At 39.6% G+C, this 16,816-nt stretch overlaps 1 protein-coding gene across 2 annotated transcripts in view; it reads left to right on the top strand.

Annotated features, from left to right (window-relative positions):
* The window catches only part of syngap1b (synaptic Ras GTPase activating protein 1b), a 222,439-nt gene that overhangs the window by 84,370 nt on the left and 121,253 nt on the right, over positions 1-16,816 (top strand). For both annotated transcript variants that reach the window (XM_014023448.1, XM_014023447.1), the window contains one exon: positions 7,074-7,179. In XM_014023448.1, the coding sequence (XP_013878902.1) occupies positions 7,074-7,179 (106 nt within the window). The remainder of the gene's footprint in view (positions 1-7,073; positions 7,180-16,816) is intronic.

Raw genomic sequence — 16,816 nt, 5'->3', positions numbered from 1 at the left:
CCCCCAGCCTAAAACAATAAATCCATTCTGATGACTTCTCGTGGACTGGTGCTTTGTGTACATGTGGGGGTCATATATGCAACTGTTTTGCAATATTTAGTTTTTTTGAAGGTTTTATTCAAATCTGACCTGTTGAGCATGAGATTTTTTGGTAACAAACAAATAAACACACAGACAGACAGGTGGTTACAGGTCCATGTGTTAGTGTGGTCAGATCTTTTTCAGAATAAACCTCCTAGATGACTTTTTGTTAGTGCTGTTGTTGTAACAGCGTTTTTTTAACATTAAACTACAGTATGTAGTGACAAAAAAACTTTCAAGTTTTAGGTTTTTCAGTAAAAGTTGCTACTCAAAATCATTATCAATTATTGTACAGTCTGCTTGTAAAAATATTGACCAGTTTTTAAGTCCCTTCCTAACACTAACTCACACTTTGTGTCGTTTTCTGTATCAAACCGATGTTAATCTGAAAATAACTCACAGGTAAAATCAAGTCAGATGTTTTAAATGAATAAAATATCAAATTAAAGCTGCTTGCCTGTTTCAGCCTTTCACAGCCATCATTTTCTCTGTCCTGCCTCTCACAGAGCAAAGACATTGTCTGAAAGTGTTGGCCATTATCGCAGTCAGAACAATTACTGCATCGGAGCGCTCTCTGCTGCAGCAGATTTATTGCTCTTCCTGAGCGTGTGGCCTTTTTGAAACGCATCAGGACGGCAGTTTCTTTCAAACACACCCCGGCCGTAACAATTGTCAGGTTTGTTGTGTCAAATTAAATCTAATGGACACGACTGCTCGGAGGAGGACCACACTGGGCCGGCTTCTATTTCTGGTGAAGTGCTCGCTGAATAGTACGAGCTCGTGCGCCAGTCTCTGCTGTTTGCAACTTCCTGTGCCGACTCACGGCGGCCCCAGAGCCGTGTCACATCTCCAGGTGCAGGATTTGTGACATCTGACCAATTAAATCCTGCCTCACATGGAGAAAAAATAGCCTCCAGATGTTTTCCCTCAGCTGGAGGCCGTGGTGGGATTGGATGGCTGACGGGATGAGGTGGCATGAAGAGACGTTCTGGGGTCTTTCTTCATGAGTCAAGTTGTCAGTGATGAATTGTGTAACTCAGCAGGCGTGATGAGAGGGGTCATTTCTATTCAGATTTAGCTTTGTTGTTCTCTTGTGTTTAGGGCTGCAGCTAACGATTATTTTAGTAATCGATTAATCTATCGATTATTCTGTCAATTAATCGAATAATCAGATTAAAAAAATTCTCATCTTCTGCAGTCATTACTTAAAGCTTATTTTATGACAAATACAATTTTAAAGGGGTAATCTACACTTGCTGATGATCCTGCTGCAATCAAAGTAAAATTACAACAGCAGTTGTATTTAATTCATGCATTTTAAGCTCCACTTGTTTGTATTTATGTGTGAGGTTTGAGGAGGCATTACTTAAAAGCACTCAATCATTTTTAACATCACTGAAAAAGCTAAATTATGGTAATTCATTTTTATGGATTGGAAAACTGAATGTGATCTTTTAAGTTAAAAATTTAGTAAGTAAAATGGGTAATATAGAAATGTGGGTGTTGCACATTGAGCTTTGTAGATTTCAAATGTTATTGTTAATAGTAAAGGTAAATTCGTATTTTTATTAAATTCCCATTTTAGGAAATAAGATATTTAGTCTCGACTGGTTAGCTATATATGACAGCAGTAATGAATGAAGGTAGCTGGTTCGGATGTTATCAGTCCATTAAATGGACGTTGTTAGTGGTTATCAGTCCCATAGAATGGCTTCAGACTGTCCCAACAGTGCCCTCTAGTGGGTTACCAGTGCCATATACATTGAAATGCAATAATCTGCTACCGCCGGAGTCCAGTCTAATTTATCGTAGCCCATGTCATTTTCTCTAAAATTAACCTTAGTGGTTTTATGCCTCATACTAACCAGCTGACAGTCTGAAGCCATTCTATGGGACTGATAACCGCTAATAACATCCATTTAATGGATGATAACATCCGAAGCGGGTGATGAAGGCTAATGACTGGTTTCAAAGTCATAAAAAGCAGCAGCAAAAAGGAAACAAATCCTACTTTCTAAATACATTTAAACTTGAAATATTCACTCCAGGTATCTCATTTAAGTTAAGAAAGAAGCATCAACAGATAAATGTGTTTCAGCTCATGCTTTTAAACTGTTGCTGCACACTTAAGGCTTGTTTTGATCACAGAACCTCCACACTGTTAAATAATACTCTGTCAGGTAGCCACTATGATTTAGTCAGAAAGGGAACGTGAACGATGATACCTGTTGTTAACGCCGGACGCGTTCGGTACATGCATCAGCTGTGCAGAAACATCGAGGACGTGCAGCGCATTGCACTTTGTTGCCTTTTCTGTTTAGTTTTAAATTAGCTCACTTTTTTCACATTTCTGTTGTTTTCTGAGCACCTCGTTCTTCGTCTCTTTCCATTGCTAAAAATAGCCTTTAGCATACACGTGCCAACAGTGTAACCGCTAGCGGAAGTGCTAACATCATAGCGTAGCGCAACACAAATAACATTCCGGCCGACAAAAGTGCGCTGATTTTAAGAGGACTTTTTTTTTTTTAACAAAGCTTCGATGCAGATAATTTGCCTCAATGGCTTCATTTGTGTGTGTCAAACTGAAGCCCAGAGGATGCCTTCATTTACCAAACATATATTTTACAGGCTTCTCATAGCTCATTCTGTGGATAAGAGCGAACATTTGTCTCCTTTGGATTCCATGGCAACAGCTGAAAATGTGGACAGAGAGAAACGTCTCTTTAACCCTGCTGAAAATCACAGCTATCCCTTCAATAAGAGCAGAACACAGTGAGATTACCTGCTGTATGGGTCTGCTACTCCTCCGTACTTCCTCTTCCACAGAGTCAGCCGGCTGAGCGCTCGCGTTATGAAACCGCTCCTTTAATCCGTATATTTAGAAACGGTGAAGAAGCAAAGTTGCTAACAGAGCTGCAGTTACAAAGTGTGACTTTTATTTGCTCTGCTGATCAGTGTAGAAGCTGGCTGCTCGAGTTTAATTCAGCTTTACTGCTGCTCGTTGGCACGGAGCATATTCAGAGTATTTCTGCACTCATTGCTGCTGTTTACCACATTAATCTGCTGGGAAGACTTAACAGCTTTAAATCAAAGCTGCGCGCTGACATGACTTGGATTTTAGCTGAAGCAGAATGAGGCAGGGGGCTCGTCTTTTAGGGTTTTTCGGGGGTCTGATAATGTCACCTTTTGAATTAAATTCTCAGCTTTATAGGTGATGGTGATAGAAACAGTTAAAGCTCTGCAGCTTTCACTTTTATAATTATAGACTTATTTAGCAGCTATGAGTTAATTAACAGAATAGAAATGTGAAAAGTTATGTAATGCAACTCCAGTATTTTTAAATGATCACATTTTATCACTGTTTTGCACATTATTCTCATATTTTTTATACATTGAGTGGGAGAAATATGTTTATTTTTAATATTACTGCTAAGATGAGCTTCTTTTGAAATTAGGATAGCTGGTCAGTTACTGTAACACGTTTGTTCTGATTAAACCTGGAGTTCTAACATCACCATGAAAGATGGAACTTAATGACACCGGCCTGAATCCAGCAGAGATGTTTCCACTGAATCAGGGTTTCTCAGCAGGTTCATTTCAGCTTCTCTGTAACCCACTGGTGGTAAAACAGGGATCGTTATCATTTCCGCAGCGCGCTCAAGTTTTCAAGGAGGTAGACCTGCATGTCTGAAAATAAATTTTTATAACACGCCACAGAAAGGTGAAGCCCCTTTGGTGGCTGGGTTTTGCAATCAACACTTGAAGCTCTTTCTCAGTGGGTAAAGTTTAACAGTTTGTGTTCAGGATGTGAGGGATTTGTCTGGACCTGACCGGCAGGGGCGGAGCTAGACTTTTTAGCTAGGGGTGGCACAGGGGTGGCCACATACAAAAAAAAAATACTCTGGAACTGAAAATTCAAGATGGCTGCCACAACACATTTCAAATGTCTCTAAATCAGATGTTTTGCAAGATATTGAGCTGACGTTTTGTTTGATCGTAGCTAAAAGAATTCCAAAAACCCTGCTGATTGCTTGTCCCAATTTAAGCTAACCACTAATATTAATTTAACAAAAGCTATATATTATTTTGCCATTTTTAAACAAAAAATTCCAAAAACATTCTTTACCAAATTCTAAATGCTATTTACAAATCCAAGATGGCTACCACAGCCAATTTTAAATGGCTATAATTCAGCTATTCTAAGACATATTGAGCTAAAATTGGTTGTGGTGTAGCTAAGAATGATTTCAAACAAATGTCATCTTAAGGCCCCCCTCATACTCGGGGGTACTGTGGGCATGAGACGTGCCGAGTCCACTCATATTGTCCACAAATGGTTGAGACTTTATACTCGAGTACTGATCGCCTGACAAAATCCTTAATTTTTCATAATTTCAGTCATAGCATCAAGGATGAGGAGGAAGACAGAGTTCGCATTTTAGCTTCAAAACAACAAAAGAAAAGACCTTACCCAGTGTCTGAGCTATTTCCTCCCATGGGTTTGTTGCTCTCTGAAAGTCCTTGATGTTTTCTAATCTCCTCCATGAGACGCTCTTCAAAATTTGACTCCATTTTGTCAACAAATTCTCAAATTGATTTGCTTGGTGTCGCATCCAAAACAGTTCATCATGAACTCACCAGGCAGTTTATTGTGGAAAATTAATGTAGGAGTAGTTGAGAAACAATTTTTCAACAAAATCTGAATTTCTATGTGAAATCCAAGATGGCCACCAAAGCTACATTCATTTTTTTCTCAAATCATATAAGGAATTTATTTTGTTTTTAATAAAACAAATAAATCTTCTAAAATAAATAAAAATATATATTATTAGTCATGTTAGAAACAGATTTTAAAGCAGTACACCATTTTCTTAGTTTTCCTTTTTAAGTATTGACTTGTATAATCCATTGTTTAACTATTGTTATGTCGATTAAAATAGCGTTAGCTCCATGCCTGAAACATTTTTACAACACATAAAAAACCGTTAATAAAACATAAGGACATGTTTTTTTTGTCTGAGTGCCTACGATTCAGTCGTAGGCCAGTAGGGGGCGGACCAGGCACTGAAGACACTGCATAAAAGGACTGGAAGTTACGGTTTCAGGCAGCGCGGGTCAGATTGCTTCATCATAAGCAATAAAGCTTCGCTCGTATACAGATCTGGGTTGTAAGGTCCCAATTCTTTTGCATTTTAATCTATTCAATATTTTGTGGTTTCGTCTTGATTCCAGTTTAACGAACACGACATTTTCTTACATATACTGTATATCACTCATCTTTGAAATATCACATATCACATGCAACCTGCGGGTTGCAACAGAAAGTGCAGAGACGTCGACAATGCGAACAGAATGACACAATTTTCATCATGAAACTGCAACAGTTCGGTGTGATTTCGGCAGTTCGGCTGGGGGTGACAACCTCATAGTGTCCACTGAAATGTTTGGAAATAAAAGAAAACAGAAACGATAAAAGATGGCTGCAGATTATACGGTCGTCACCCCAGGATTATCAACAGGACCAAAATGCGAGAACAATCCTGATGACACAACTTAACAAAAACCAAAACCTTTTTTTTCCCAAACGCTCCAACAAAAGCTCTGTGAATTCATGGTGTTCCTGCTTCGTTTCCCTGGACTCATTAAGAATGGATGCTGCTTAATATATTTTTCATCAAGCAGCTTGTACTGTAATTCGTCACAAAAGGAGTTGTGTGCGTTCCAACAATGCTTGGGTGTGATGTTGATTTATCATCCTTGTACCTTATTAAGTTGAATAAAGAGACTCATAAACAGAATCCTGACGCTGTGATGTGAAACATCCTCCACGTCGCTGCTTCAACTCAATTACTGCAGCAGAGCTGGGTGGTTATTTGCACACTCTCGTTCGGCCTCTTTGATGGAACCAAACATTGGTTGTGAAGAACAGAGAAGTTTTGAAGCTTGATTCGAAGCGTCTGCGTTAAAATTTGATGTGCCCTCTCTTCTAAGGACGCAGACCAAACACTGCAGGAGCTGTAAGTTCATGACAGCAGGCCGCTCCGGCACACACAGGCTCTGAGACGCCTTCATCTGAACAGAACTCCTTTAAAAGGAGCGGCGCTCAGCTGTCTGCAGGGACAAATGTCTCAGCGTGACCTGCCAGTGTCCTTCACTCATGCTGGACGTCCCCCCAGGCTGCACTTTCCCTCCGCAGCTCGTACCACCCTGTGACTGCACGCTCTGTGTTCAGCTCTTTCATGGCCTCGTGTTGCAGCTGGAGCACATGTGGGATCAGAACCGTGCTGCCGCTGCTGCTGTTTCCTTTATCGATTTCATGTCAGCGAGTCGAAGACAGTGCACTTTGTAAAAATAAAGACTCTAACTCTGTTTTATGTTTGAAAGTATCTGTCTTAAAGCACTAAAATCTAAAAAAATACATTTTTATGTATCCTGCTCACAGTTTAATTACAACTATAAAACTACTGAAGCTTTTATGTAAAATACATCTTTGTTTTCTAGGTTTTTTACTTCAGTTTTCACCGTCTTTAGGTGAAACTTGCTTCAAAAGAATCCATGTTTCTGAGTTTTGCACATTCTCTTGTTTGTTTTCCCTCAAGTTTCACTTTTATGAATTCGGGGACTGAGGGACCAGATGTGGCAGCGCTGTGAAATGTGATTTATTTTATATATAATTCTTATTTTCTCTCTTCCAGTTTTCACTTCTCATGGAATGAATGAGATTTTTAAATATAACCTTCTCTCCGGATCAGGCCAGTTGTTGTTGCTTCTATATTTCACATTGAAGTGTTAATAATAAAAAAATTAAAAAACACAAATGAAATTCAGAGTTTAATTAGGTCATGTTTAAGGCAATCTTATACATCAGTCAACAAAGTAGCTCCTCGGAAACCTAAAAAAGGATTTATCTTCTTTCCAAAAATGTGTACTTACATGTCCAACAGGAAACTGAGTAAATTGTATCTTTAAAATGTTTTTAACTTGTGATGCAGGTACACCCCTTGCTGATGCGTGAGCGGCGCTCGGAGACCCACAGGAACAAGTTACTGCGGCGGACTGTCAGCGTTCCTGTTGAGGGCAGACATCACCCTGAGATGGGTAAGCACAATGTTTTCTGATGACGTCAACAGCTGACTGGCAAAGTCCTTTTCAAAATAAAAGTCTTGTTGATGTGAAGGTGTAACTGTCAAAAAAATAGGAACAAAAGTGTTTTTAAAGTCATTCTGCTGGTTGGAGATGAGGAGTCCAAGTGTTTGAGAGTCTTGTTGATTGAAGTTTGATTGACAGATTAATGTAATGAGGGCGTGGCTCTAGTCCGTTGTGGCAAAGAAGAACCTGAGCTGAAAGCTAAAGCTCTTGGTTTGGATCACAAGCAGCTGAAATGATCAAACAGAAGTGCAGTTTAGTACTGAGGAATAGTAAAAATCAGAAGTAGTATTTTTAAGGTTCATTATTATCTGGTAAGATCTCATTCAACAAGGATTAAAACCAAAATATCTTTTTCTTTGTGAATGTTTCAGCTAAATATGAATGAGCCTTTCTTCCATTCGGTCATTCTGAGCTTTCAAATCCACCGTTACCTTTGTTACTTTAGGTCAGGTTGCATAGCAACCAGATGGTGCGATGCTTTTGGAAATATAATTTTTTGAGTCTTAATCTTTCAGCTTCACGCAGCTCTACACAGCTGAGCTGAAAGAAAAGCTCTCAGCGTTTGTTTTCTCTCTAATTTTGACTTTTTGTGTAAAAACTGCATAAATCCTGATGTTTATTTTTTTTGCTGTTGTTAATAATGAATGTGAGCTGTTTGGTCTGAATTCTCTTTTCGTGTCGACCAATCAGATTCTTCTTTTCGCGCTGACTTTTTGCACGGCAGCTTCTGTTTGTTTGTCTTTGGTCTCTCTGGGCCGTGCAGATATGTCTCCTTCCTTCAGCCGACACGTCTTCTGTCTCACTCAGCTGTTCTCAGGCCGTCCCTCATCATGTCCTCCTACTTCCACTCTTCCGCCTCTTTGTGAAGCAGGACTGCTGATTCAACTGGATAAATATTTCCCTCAGCTTTGACACCAGTCTGGGCTCAGAGCAGTCACACACTGACATATCTGTTGACAAGGTCCATTTGCATTCTGACATACTCTGACACACCAATGCCAGTTTAGATTACCCATGTGGCGTGTTGTTTGCAACAATGCAGCACTCTGATATTACTGATAAAAATCTGTAATGCCCACAACTATGAAGCCAGAGGTTTATTCAGTAATCTTAGGCCACAACTGCAGGTCTTAATGTTCAGCTCTCCACGGTCCTGATGCAACCTGCGTGCTCAGAAGATGATGTCGCATTCAGCTGGTTGTTCACAGAATTAGCCTAACATGGATGCTACTTGTTAGCATGTTGATTCTGATGGTGTTGTGCAATCAGAGCAGATTAAATAATACATAAAGTAAAACACAAAGTTGCTGATGATTTAAGAGGAAGTTTTATCCAAATAGTTTAAAAGCTTCATTTACATCCTGATGCTGGGTCTGAAGACTGCTGCTGCTGAAGTTATTTTCCTGAACCATAAAAAGTTAAGTAACAACAAATCTTTCTAAATATTAACCATCAGTGCTGTCGGGACTAAACAGTGGTGGGCAGCGCTAATCCAAAAGTTAGTTGTGCAATTTCTAAAGTGCTCACGTTACATAAATCTCAGCGGAAGCTAATTAAAACACTAAATTGACTCAAAGTTCACCAGAGTGAGTTCCAGGCACAACATGAACAACTCTTGTGTAATACTGCCGACCAGAGGCACGTCACTGTACTTTTACAGCACTGCGCATGTCGCTGCAGTTTGAGGAGGTGGTTTGGAGGTTGTTGAGGATTGCTAGTTCTGCTTGCTTCTTGGTCATTTTCTTATGTTTCTGGTAGGGCTTCGGTAAGAAAACATGCAGTATATTTGTCATTTTAAACTAGTGCTGGGTGGTATACCGGTTCGTACCGAACACTGGTTTTTATTTTTGCTATAAGATGAATTTTCTGAATACCAAACATACAGGTTTAAATAGCCTGAACATGTTCGGAACGCTTCGTCGCGGCTGCCATTGAACTGTTTCCCAGAGGACACATTTCCTCGCAGTACCGTTATGTGCGTTAGCTTGCTAATGTTATTGTTGGAGCAGCTCGTTGGAGTAAGTGGCGGTGGGTGACGATTCCGCTGCTTATATTGACTGAAGTAAAAAAACATCCTGTTTTCACCATCGCTGAATCTAGTAAACACATCTTCTGTGACATGCACGGTTAGATTTAACACACAACGTTAATATGGAACGATCAGACCAAAATGCATGATTACTGTCTCCAACTATCGGTCAGAAAAGAAAAGACACATAGAGGAGGGAAACAGAGACACAGACAGAGGTACAGTAAAAGAAAGAAGTCAGTAAGCAACATTTGTACATTTTATTATCAGCTGACCTGTGATGAAGAGAAAAATACCGTGATATACCGTGAAACCGGTGTAAATGTTGAAAATACTGTGATATAAAATTTTGGTCATACCGCCCAGCTCTATTTTAAACTGTTTATTGGAAAGCTGAAGCGATGCATTCTGGGTACAGGACAGATTGGTGACAGGAAGTCAAAACACGGAAGACAGGAAACCGTCTTCATGTCAAAATAAGAGCATGAATTTAAACTTTTCCCTGCTTACATTATGGCTCAAGTTTCTGCACCTTCTCCATGAGCATCGTTCTACTCTGGTTCTACTATTCTGGTCTATTCGGTTCTGATCAAATGTGTGTGTGTGTGTGTGTGTGTGTGTGTTTGTGTGTGTGTGTGTGTGTGTGTTTGTGTGTGTGTGTGTCCTTCACTGCGTGTGCGTGATTATGGGAGGACTGTCCACAGGGCTGTTTAAAACAAGGCAGATGAGGTTTTACCATTCAGTTTTTATTTATTTATTTATTTATTTATTTATTTATTTATTTATTTATTTATTTATTGCGGTACTGTTTATATGAGCGTGTGTAACCGTGGGTGGCCAGTTTGTTCGGGTATTTCCTTCACCTCCCTCCAGCAAGTGTTTGCAAGTTCTGCCTTTCCTAAGATGGCCACTCGCCAGGTTCTGTCCAGGAGGAGGTTTGCACAAGTACCGCCTTCCCTCTGTCAGTCAATCCCAGAGATAATCCACGGGCAGCATTCTGGTAAGTGTGCTGTACTCGCTTCCACCAGGAACCATCGCAGAGGAGGTACAAACTGTGTGGTTGGAACCTGGAGACACATTCGGCAGGGAGAGTCGCCCCGTGACGTAACTCCAGTTGCTTCCTGCCACGTAAACTCAAAGGATTGTGGGAATTGTCTCTTAAATGAAAACTTGGATGAAACAGCTTTCTCCCTCTGCTGTTAAAGATAATGACATTCGATACTTGATGAAATAATTAATTTGGTGCTACTGAGTTTTTAAAGTTAGAAAGCGCAAATCTGCACACAATTCAGAAAAAATTTAGTAAAACTCCAAAACGTAAAATTTAGGTCCACAATTAGCACGATAGTGTTTTAGTGGACTAGTGCCCACCGCAGGAACTAAAGCCAACAGGGAAGTGATGTCATCTGCAGGGATGATGTTAAATAAGCAGCTTCATCTTTTTGTCCTTACTGTATCTGTTACTCAATATAACATCTTCAAAGTCCTTTCATCACCTTGAAAATGATAAACAAGTAGGATTATTTCACACAGATATCACCAGTATCAGCAGAGGAAGAACGATGGAGCAGAAAACTGTCTGCAGCCAGAAGAAAGTCTGATAAAACCTCAGCTGCTTATCGGCCCTTTGTGTCTTTGTGACGACACCGATATTCTGAGTCACAATTCATCAGAAGAGCAAAAGGCTGCACTTTTCCCCTGATCCTGATGAACTGAGACAACGAGCTGCTTCATGGAGGACAGATGGAGGATAAGTTCAACTTACTGCATCGCTAAAGATTTCTTTACATCTTCTGTCTCCATCAAAACAGAAAAACAGAAGCAGATGTGTTGTTTTCTTTTTTCATTACTAAACTTTATAAAGTCATTCAGTCATTTTGAAAGGAAGAAGTGTTTAATTTTTCATTGTCAGATCTATTTAGTTTTCCAACTAATGCAAAACATGAACTTTCTTCTACCTCTCTGGTTATTAACCTCTCCACAGTGATAATCCCCAGTAATTATTCTGCTCCTCAGTGTTTTGGTCTTAAACAGTAAACTAAGAGTTTAATAGCGGATTACGCACGTGTCCTTGTGAATTGTTCCTGTTATTTTAGAAGAAAAAGGAGCAAATTAATTATTTCTGCACCTTTATTCAATATTTCGGGTGTTTTTGAACTCAGATGCTACATTTGTTTAAACTGAGCTGCTGTAGTGTTCTTATTTTAAATGTTGTCTTTTCCCTCCCCTTTATAACGCTCAAAATGTTTCCCTAAAAGACGACAAAATATTCAGATAAAGACAATAAATACGAATCAAAAGACAGAAAATCTTTGACCTTTTTTAATTTTTAAGGTAAGAGTCATGAGTCACTCCAACTCATGAGTCATTAATGAGTCATTAATCTGCTTAAAAACGAGGAGGAGACACTAATGATTCCTCCAAAAGTTTTCTCTTCATCTTTGAAATGAGCATAATGTGCCGTTCCAAAGATTCCTCCCCCCCGGCTGTAACTTATCTTCCTGTACAGCCAAGTGAATGACAGATGACCTGATTTACACAAGTACAGCGTTAAACATGACAGTTTTATTCAGTCCTTATTTTCCGGCCCATCTATCCTGATCAGGACTACGTGACATATTTCTTACAGGTTTAAAGAGGGATTCAAATCAGAGTTTAAATCAGTTTTGAATGAAATGAACTAGAATCAGTTCATGATCTTTGGGATGACTCAGTAGGGCTTTTGTCTGTTCAGCTGGCAAAAAGACTCCTACTAATTCTCACCTCTAATTTACACTAGATGTGGCTCCGGTCCGGTACGAAGCACAGAGGAGGTCCGAGAAGCATGTGCAGGAAATACGAGATCACCCGATAAATCCAGTGATAAATGTGGAAGTCAGAGCAAAAGAATTCTTTCTGTGGAACACAGACTCCAAACACAGCTAAAACTGTCTTATCTGCACCGCCATGCAGAGCAGTGTAAATACTCTCAATGGGCCTCATGCAAGAACATTTCCATATTCTTATCCTAAATTTCTCTTACTTTTGTTCGTTTGAAGGGCTCGCACAAACACTGCCACGTCAGACTCAACAAACTCTACTATCTTCAGGAGAAAAAGTGTGTAAATGAGCTGCGTAAACTAATGAATGTGTATCAAGTGCTCACGCACAAGGAGAGGAGATTAGCATAATTACCACCCAAAAACACCATATAAGGCTACGTTTCCTGCCCCACATACCAGGAAGTGTCCATTCATAAATGACATCGCAAAGAAAAAAGAAAAACTTTCGAGTTTGGAGATTGAAGTCCTGCTCTCAGAGATCCAGAAAAGAAAATCTGTCATTTTTTAGCAACGTCAGCTGTGGAATTAAAGGAGCTGCTAAAACCGAGGGATGAAATGTACTGTTAATGTTGTGTCTCCTGTGGGTTGTTTACAGACACAGAAATAAAAATCTAAATCATATTTATCTCTCTATAGTCCTGCTCCGGTTTTCCTTTGGTCCAGTATTTTTAATTTGTGTAAATAACTGTGGTACATAATTATCATTTATTCAGAAGAAGAGCAGTCGTGCACCTCCAGATCTGTCGTAAAATATACTCTTGAATTTTGTTCATATCTGAAGAAAATCTTACAATGTGAGAAAATTGGTGAATGCCACAAGTTCTCCTAAATCACTCATACACACAACTTAAGAACAAATCTGTTCGTTCAAACAGTTCTTGCATGAGGCCCATTGATTTTAATGATTGAGTATTTGCTGCGGAGGTCGGACCGGACCGCAGCAGAGAGGAGCAGAACCACATCCAGTGTAAATTAGGGGTTAGCTGATTGAATTGGTCTTGTGATGTATATCCACATTTTCAATAATCTAAAAGTTAAAATCCTCTGATTTATTTTTTTGGTTTCTTCTCATCCATAATTATCACAATTAGAGTTTTTGAGGTGCTGTGATGCAACTCAACATCAAATCCTGTTGTTTTACAGCCTCCTTTGTTAAAGTTCCCTTACAAACTGTCTCATTTGAACAAGTGTTTAAAGTTTTTAAACTGATCTTTTTCTCTTCTACTAAAAACTGGAATAAATCCAGATCTCCAAAGCCCCAAGTCAACAAGCTGTGACACTGATTCAAACGTTTGTTGTTTGTTTGGAAAGACGTCCCTCCTCTTCATTTACGGTGCTTTTTTGATCTTATTGTTAAAAGTTGAGTCTTTAAATCAAAGTGAGAGTCTGTCTACCTGAAGTGAAGCTGGTGAAATATGAGAGAAGGCATGAAATTGAAACGCCATCGTTCCTGCATCCCGACTGACAGCACACCAAACTGCTTCCTCATCATCGTTTCAGATTCACGTCTCGTCTTCGACTCGGTTTTATGACTCAGCTTTATATTCTGATTTCTGATTTGTGACACTTGGCTGCAGCTGACCTTTAAATCTGTCCTTAATGGGAATTTAAATGACCCCAGGTACCGACCTGCACACTTACTCTCCTGTTCAATCAACACTTAAAAATACCTGCAGACCTGAAATAAGCTGCTTTTATACCCTGAAGAGGTCTGATGGGACTCTTAATGTAGTTAACACTTTCCCTACTAGAGATAATAAAGGAACATTTTCTTTTTTTCTTTTTTAAAACAATGTAAGTATGCTTTGTATTGTGTCAGCTTGAAGCCTAAAGAAAAGAGTATTTCTGTGTTGTGGGGTAAAGATAATCAGGCGGGTCACAGACAGAATAGAACATGTCGGTGTGAACCGTGAAGGTTTATTAGCCTTCTGCTTCAGCTGCAGAGAAAAGAGAAGTTCTCCCAACGAGCCTGGGTTTGTGTTTGTGGAGATTTGCTGACTCATCAGGCTGTCTTTTCCTTTGCAGCTGTGAATGAATACAAATAGGCTGCTCTGCTGTTGTGTTCTGGGTTTGATGGACACAAAGACAGAGGCCTCCTGAAGGAGGGCTGCATCTGTCTGCAGGCTGCATGTCCACCCCAGTGGAGTCGGAGTAATTCTGCAGTTTCTAATCTGTTTTAAATGGAAATCCTGTCCCTGAATTCCCTTTTTCGCTGCAGTTTTGTCTCACTTTGATTCTCAGGGTAGAACTGTGTTATATTGTCGAGTTTTTTAATTAATTTAGACTAAAATGAACCTTGATGTAAACTGGAAGTTGCACTGAGTGACGTTCTCTAAAACAGTGGTTCTGGTTCCCAACCTTTTCAGACTTATGTACCCCTGAGCCAGTTTGTCATACCAGTAGTACCCCCTCAGGCAACTGCAATGATGATTCTCCAAAACTATAATGTACAACAACTGATTATTAAATGAAAATTATTTATTTAACCCCTGGAATGTTTAATTCTCAGGCATTTTATTCTTTTTAACATAAATTAAATATAAAGATGAATATGTTGCCTTGAAAGTGAATAAGTAATTAAATAAATAAACCAGGTAACAGCAGGTACAGGAAACAGCAGCGTCCAAAATACATCAGAAACTTGCCCAAATGAGCAAGTTTCATGAAATTATGCATTTTATACTGGATTCCATTTTGTTTTGTCAATTCCATGATCCTGACTGCATTTTCTGCATTGCAGAAATCATTGGGATACGGGCTACTACAGAGCCCGCGAGGGGACATGGGGGGGATTTTTTCTTTTGCGTTCCCTCGCAATACTTTTGCGTTACCTCGCAATACCTTTGCGTTACCTCGCAATACCTTTGCGTTACCTCGCAATACCTTTGCGTTACCTCGCAATACTTTTGCGTTACCTCGCAATACCTTTGCGTTACCTCGCAATACCTTTGCGTTACCTCGCAATACTTTTGCGTTACCTCGCAATGTTTTTGCGTTACCTCGCAATACTTTTGCGTTACCTCGCAATATTGTTTTGCGTTCCCATGCAAAAGTTTGATTTGTATATGAATTGAATTAAATCAGACTTTTATTTTGAAATATCTGTTACCAAAACAAGACGTGTCGCCACAAGTTTGTGACATTGACATTGATGTTGCGTGGCTGTACTGTGTTAAAATATCAGCATATGACATACTTCCATGCGTGGCTGTGTGATATATTCATTCTGAAGCTGAATTAAAGCAGTAGGCTAACTCGCTAATGGTGAACATGTGAGTTTGTTAATAAACCGGCAGGCACAACGGTGTTTAACAACTATTGCGAGGGAACACAAAAGGTATTGCGAGGTAACGCAACACTTTTGTGTGGGAACGCAAAAAAGGAAAAAAATAAATGCCCCATGTCCCCTCGTGGGCTCAGTACCATACAGTAGACCTACATATCCCAGTCCTGGGAAATTTTTCTACGTACCCCCTGTAATATGCTTACATACCCCACAGGGTACACGTATCACTGCTTTAAATGAATACCAGGTTTTACTTTTCTTTATTTATTTCATGTTCCTTTAAGCTTCACAGCTGTTTTCTGCAGTAAAAGCTGACAAACTGCAGTCAGATGTTAGCTGGATGCTAACAGTCTGACGGAGTGATAAAAAGTTCATCTGACATTTTTAGAAAATCAATATTTCAGAAGCTTCTCAGCTGTCAGGCTGGTGTTCAGAGGTTTATATCACTGGATGGTTTGAACGCTTATTATTTTTTTAAATCTAAAATGATATGGAAATAGGCTGATTGCATAAGTTGAAAAGTCTTTCTGAGCGATAGAAGTGTGATCAGCTGCACCTTCACACCTCAGCAGGCACAGAAGGACAAAGTGTGGAAGAAATCAAGCAAATCCAGGCTTGATTAAAGTGACAGCCAGAAACCAGTTGTGTGCTCACGGGAGTCTGCACATCTGCAGCTCCTGTAGCCAGCTTCGCACAAACACACTCTCCACTTCCTGTTAGCTGCAGTCCACGGGGACTGCATCTATCTGCTGAGGGATGATGAGAAAATTTAAGCCTCGGTTAAAGGGTTACTTACTGAGCACCAGCAGATGTGGAAACGGTGATTTAAACGTGCGCTTCCAGCTGTTTCATTTGCTGAGTTTGGCTGCATCAATGTTTGTGCTCGTACATCTCAGTGGATATCAGAAAGCAGTGATTTGTGCACGTAAACATGAAACATCCTGCCTCCTCTGTGAGCACAGATGTGGATCCACAGAGAAACTCTGAGGAGCTCAGCTTTTCCCTCAGAACCATCCATCTCATGTGACGGTTCTGGTTCTGCAGGCTGGGCTTACACACGAGTCCACTCAATGTTTCAGAGACTAATTAAATGTGTCTTAATAACAAGAAGCTGACAAGACGTGACTTACTGATCTTCACAGAATATAATTAATGTGAGATACTGCATGTACTGGTGACGGTCTGTCAAGAAAAAATACAATGTTTAGGATTTAAAGAAATGGATCATTTTAAAAACTTTTTGTTTGTTGTGATAGCAAATAAAGAACAAATCACTTCCCATAGTAACCTGTACCATTTTTTAAATATTACATCGTAAAATATAATGTACAATATATTTATTTTGACAAATAGGAGGAATATTATTCATTTTTCTTTTCCAAATCAACACATTGGGCCTCATGCAAGAACCGTTCGTACGCACAGATTTGTTCTTAAATTGTGCGTACG

The sequence above is a fragment of the Austrofundulus limnaeus genome, unplaced genomic scaffold, assembly GCF_001266775.1.
Source record: "Austrofundulus limnaeus strain Quisiro unplaced genomic scaffold, Austrofundulus_limnaeus-1.0 Scaffold370, whole genome shotgun sequence".
Lineage (NCBI taxonomy): Eukaryota > Metazoa > Chordata > Actinopteri > Cyprinodontiformes > Rivulidae > Austrofundulus > Austrofundulus limnaeus.
Note: the sequence above shows the minus strand (reverse complement) of the source record. Positions and strands in the feature narration are given on the sequence as shown.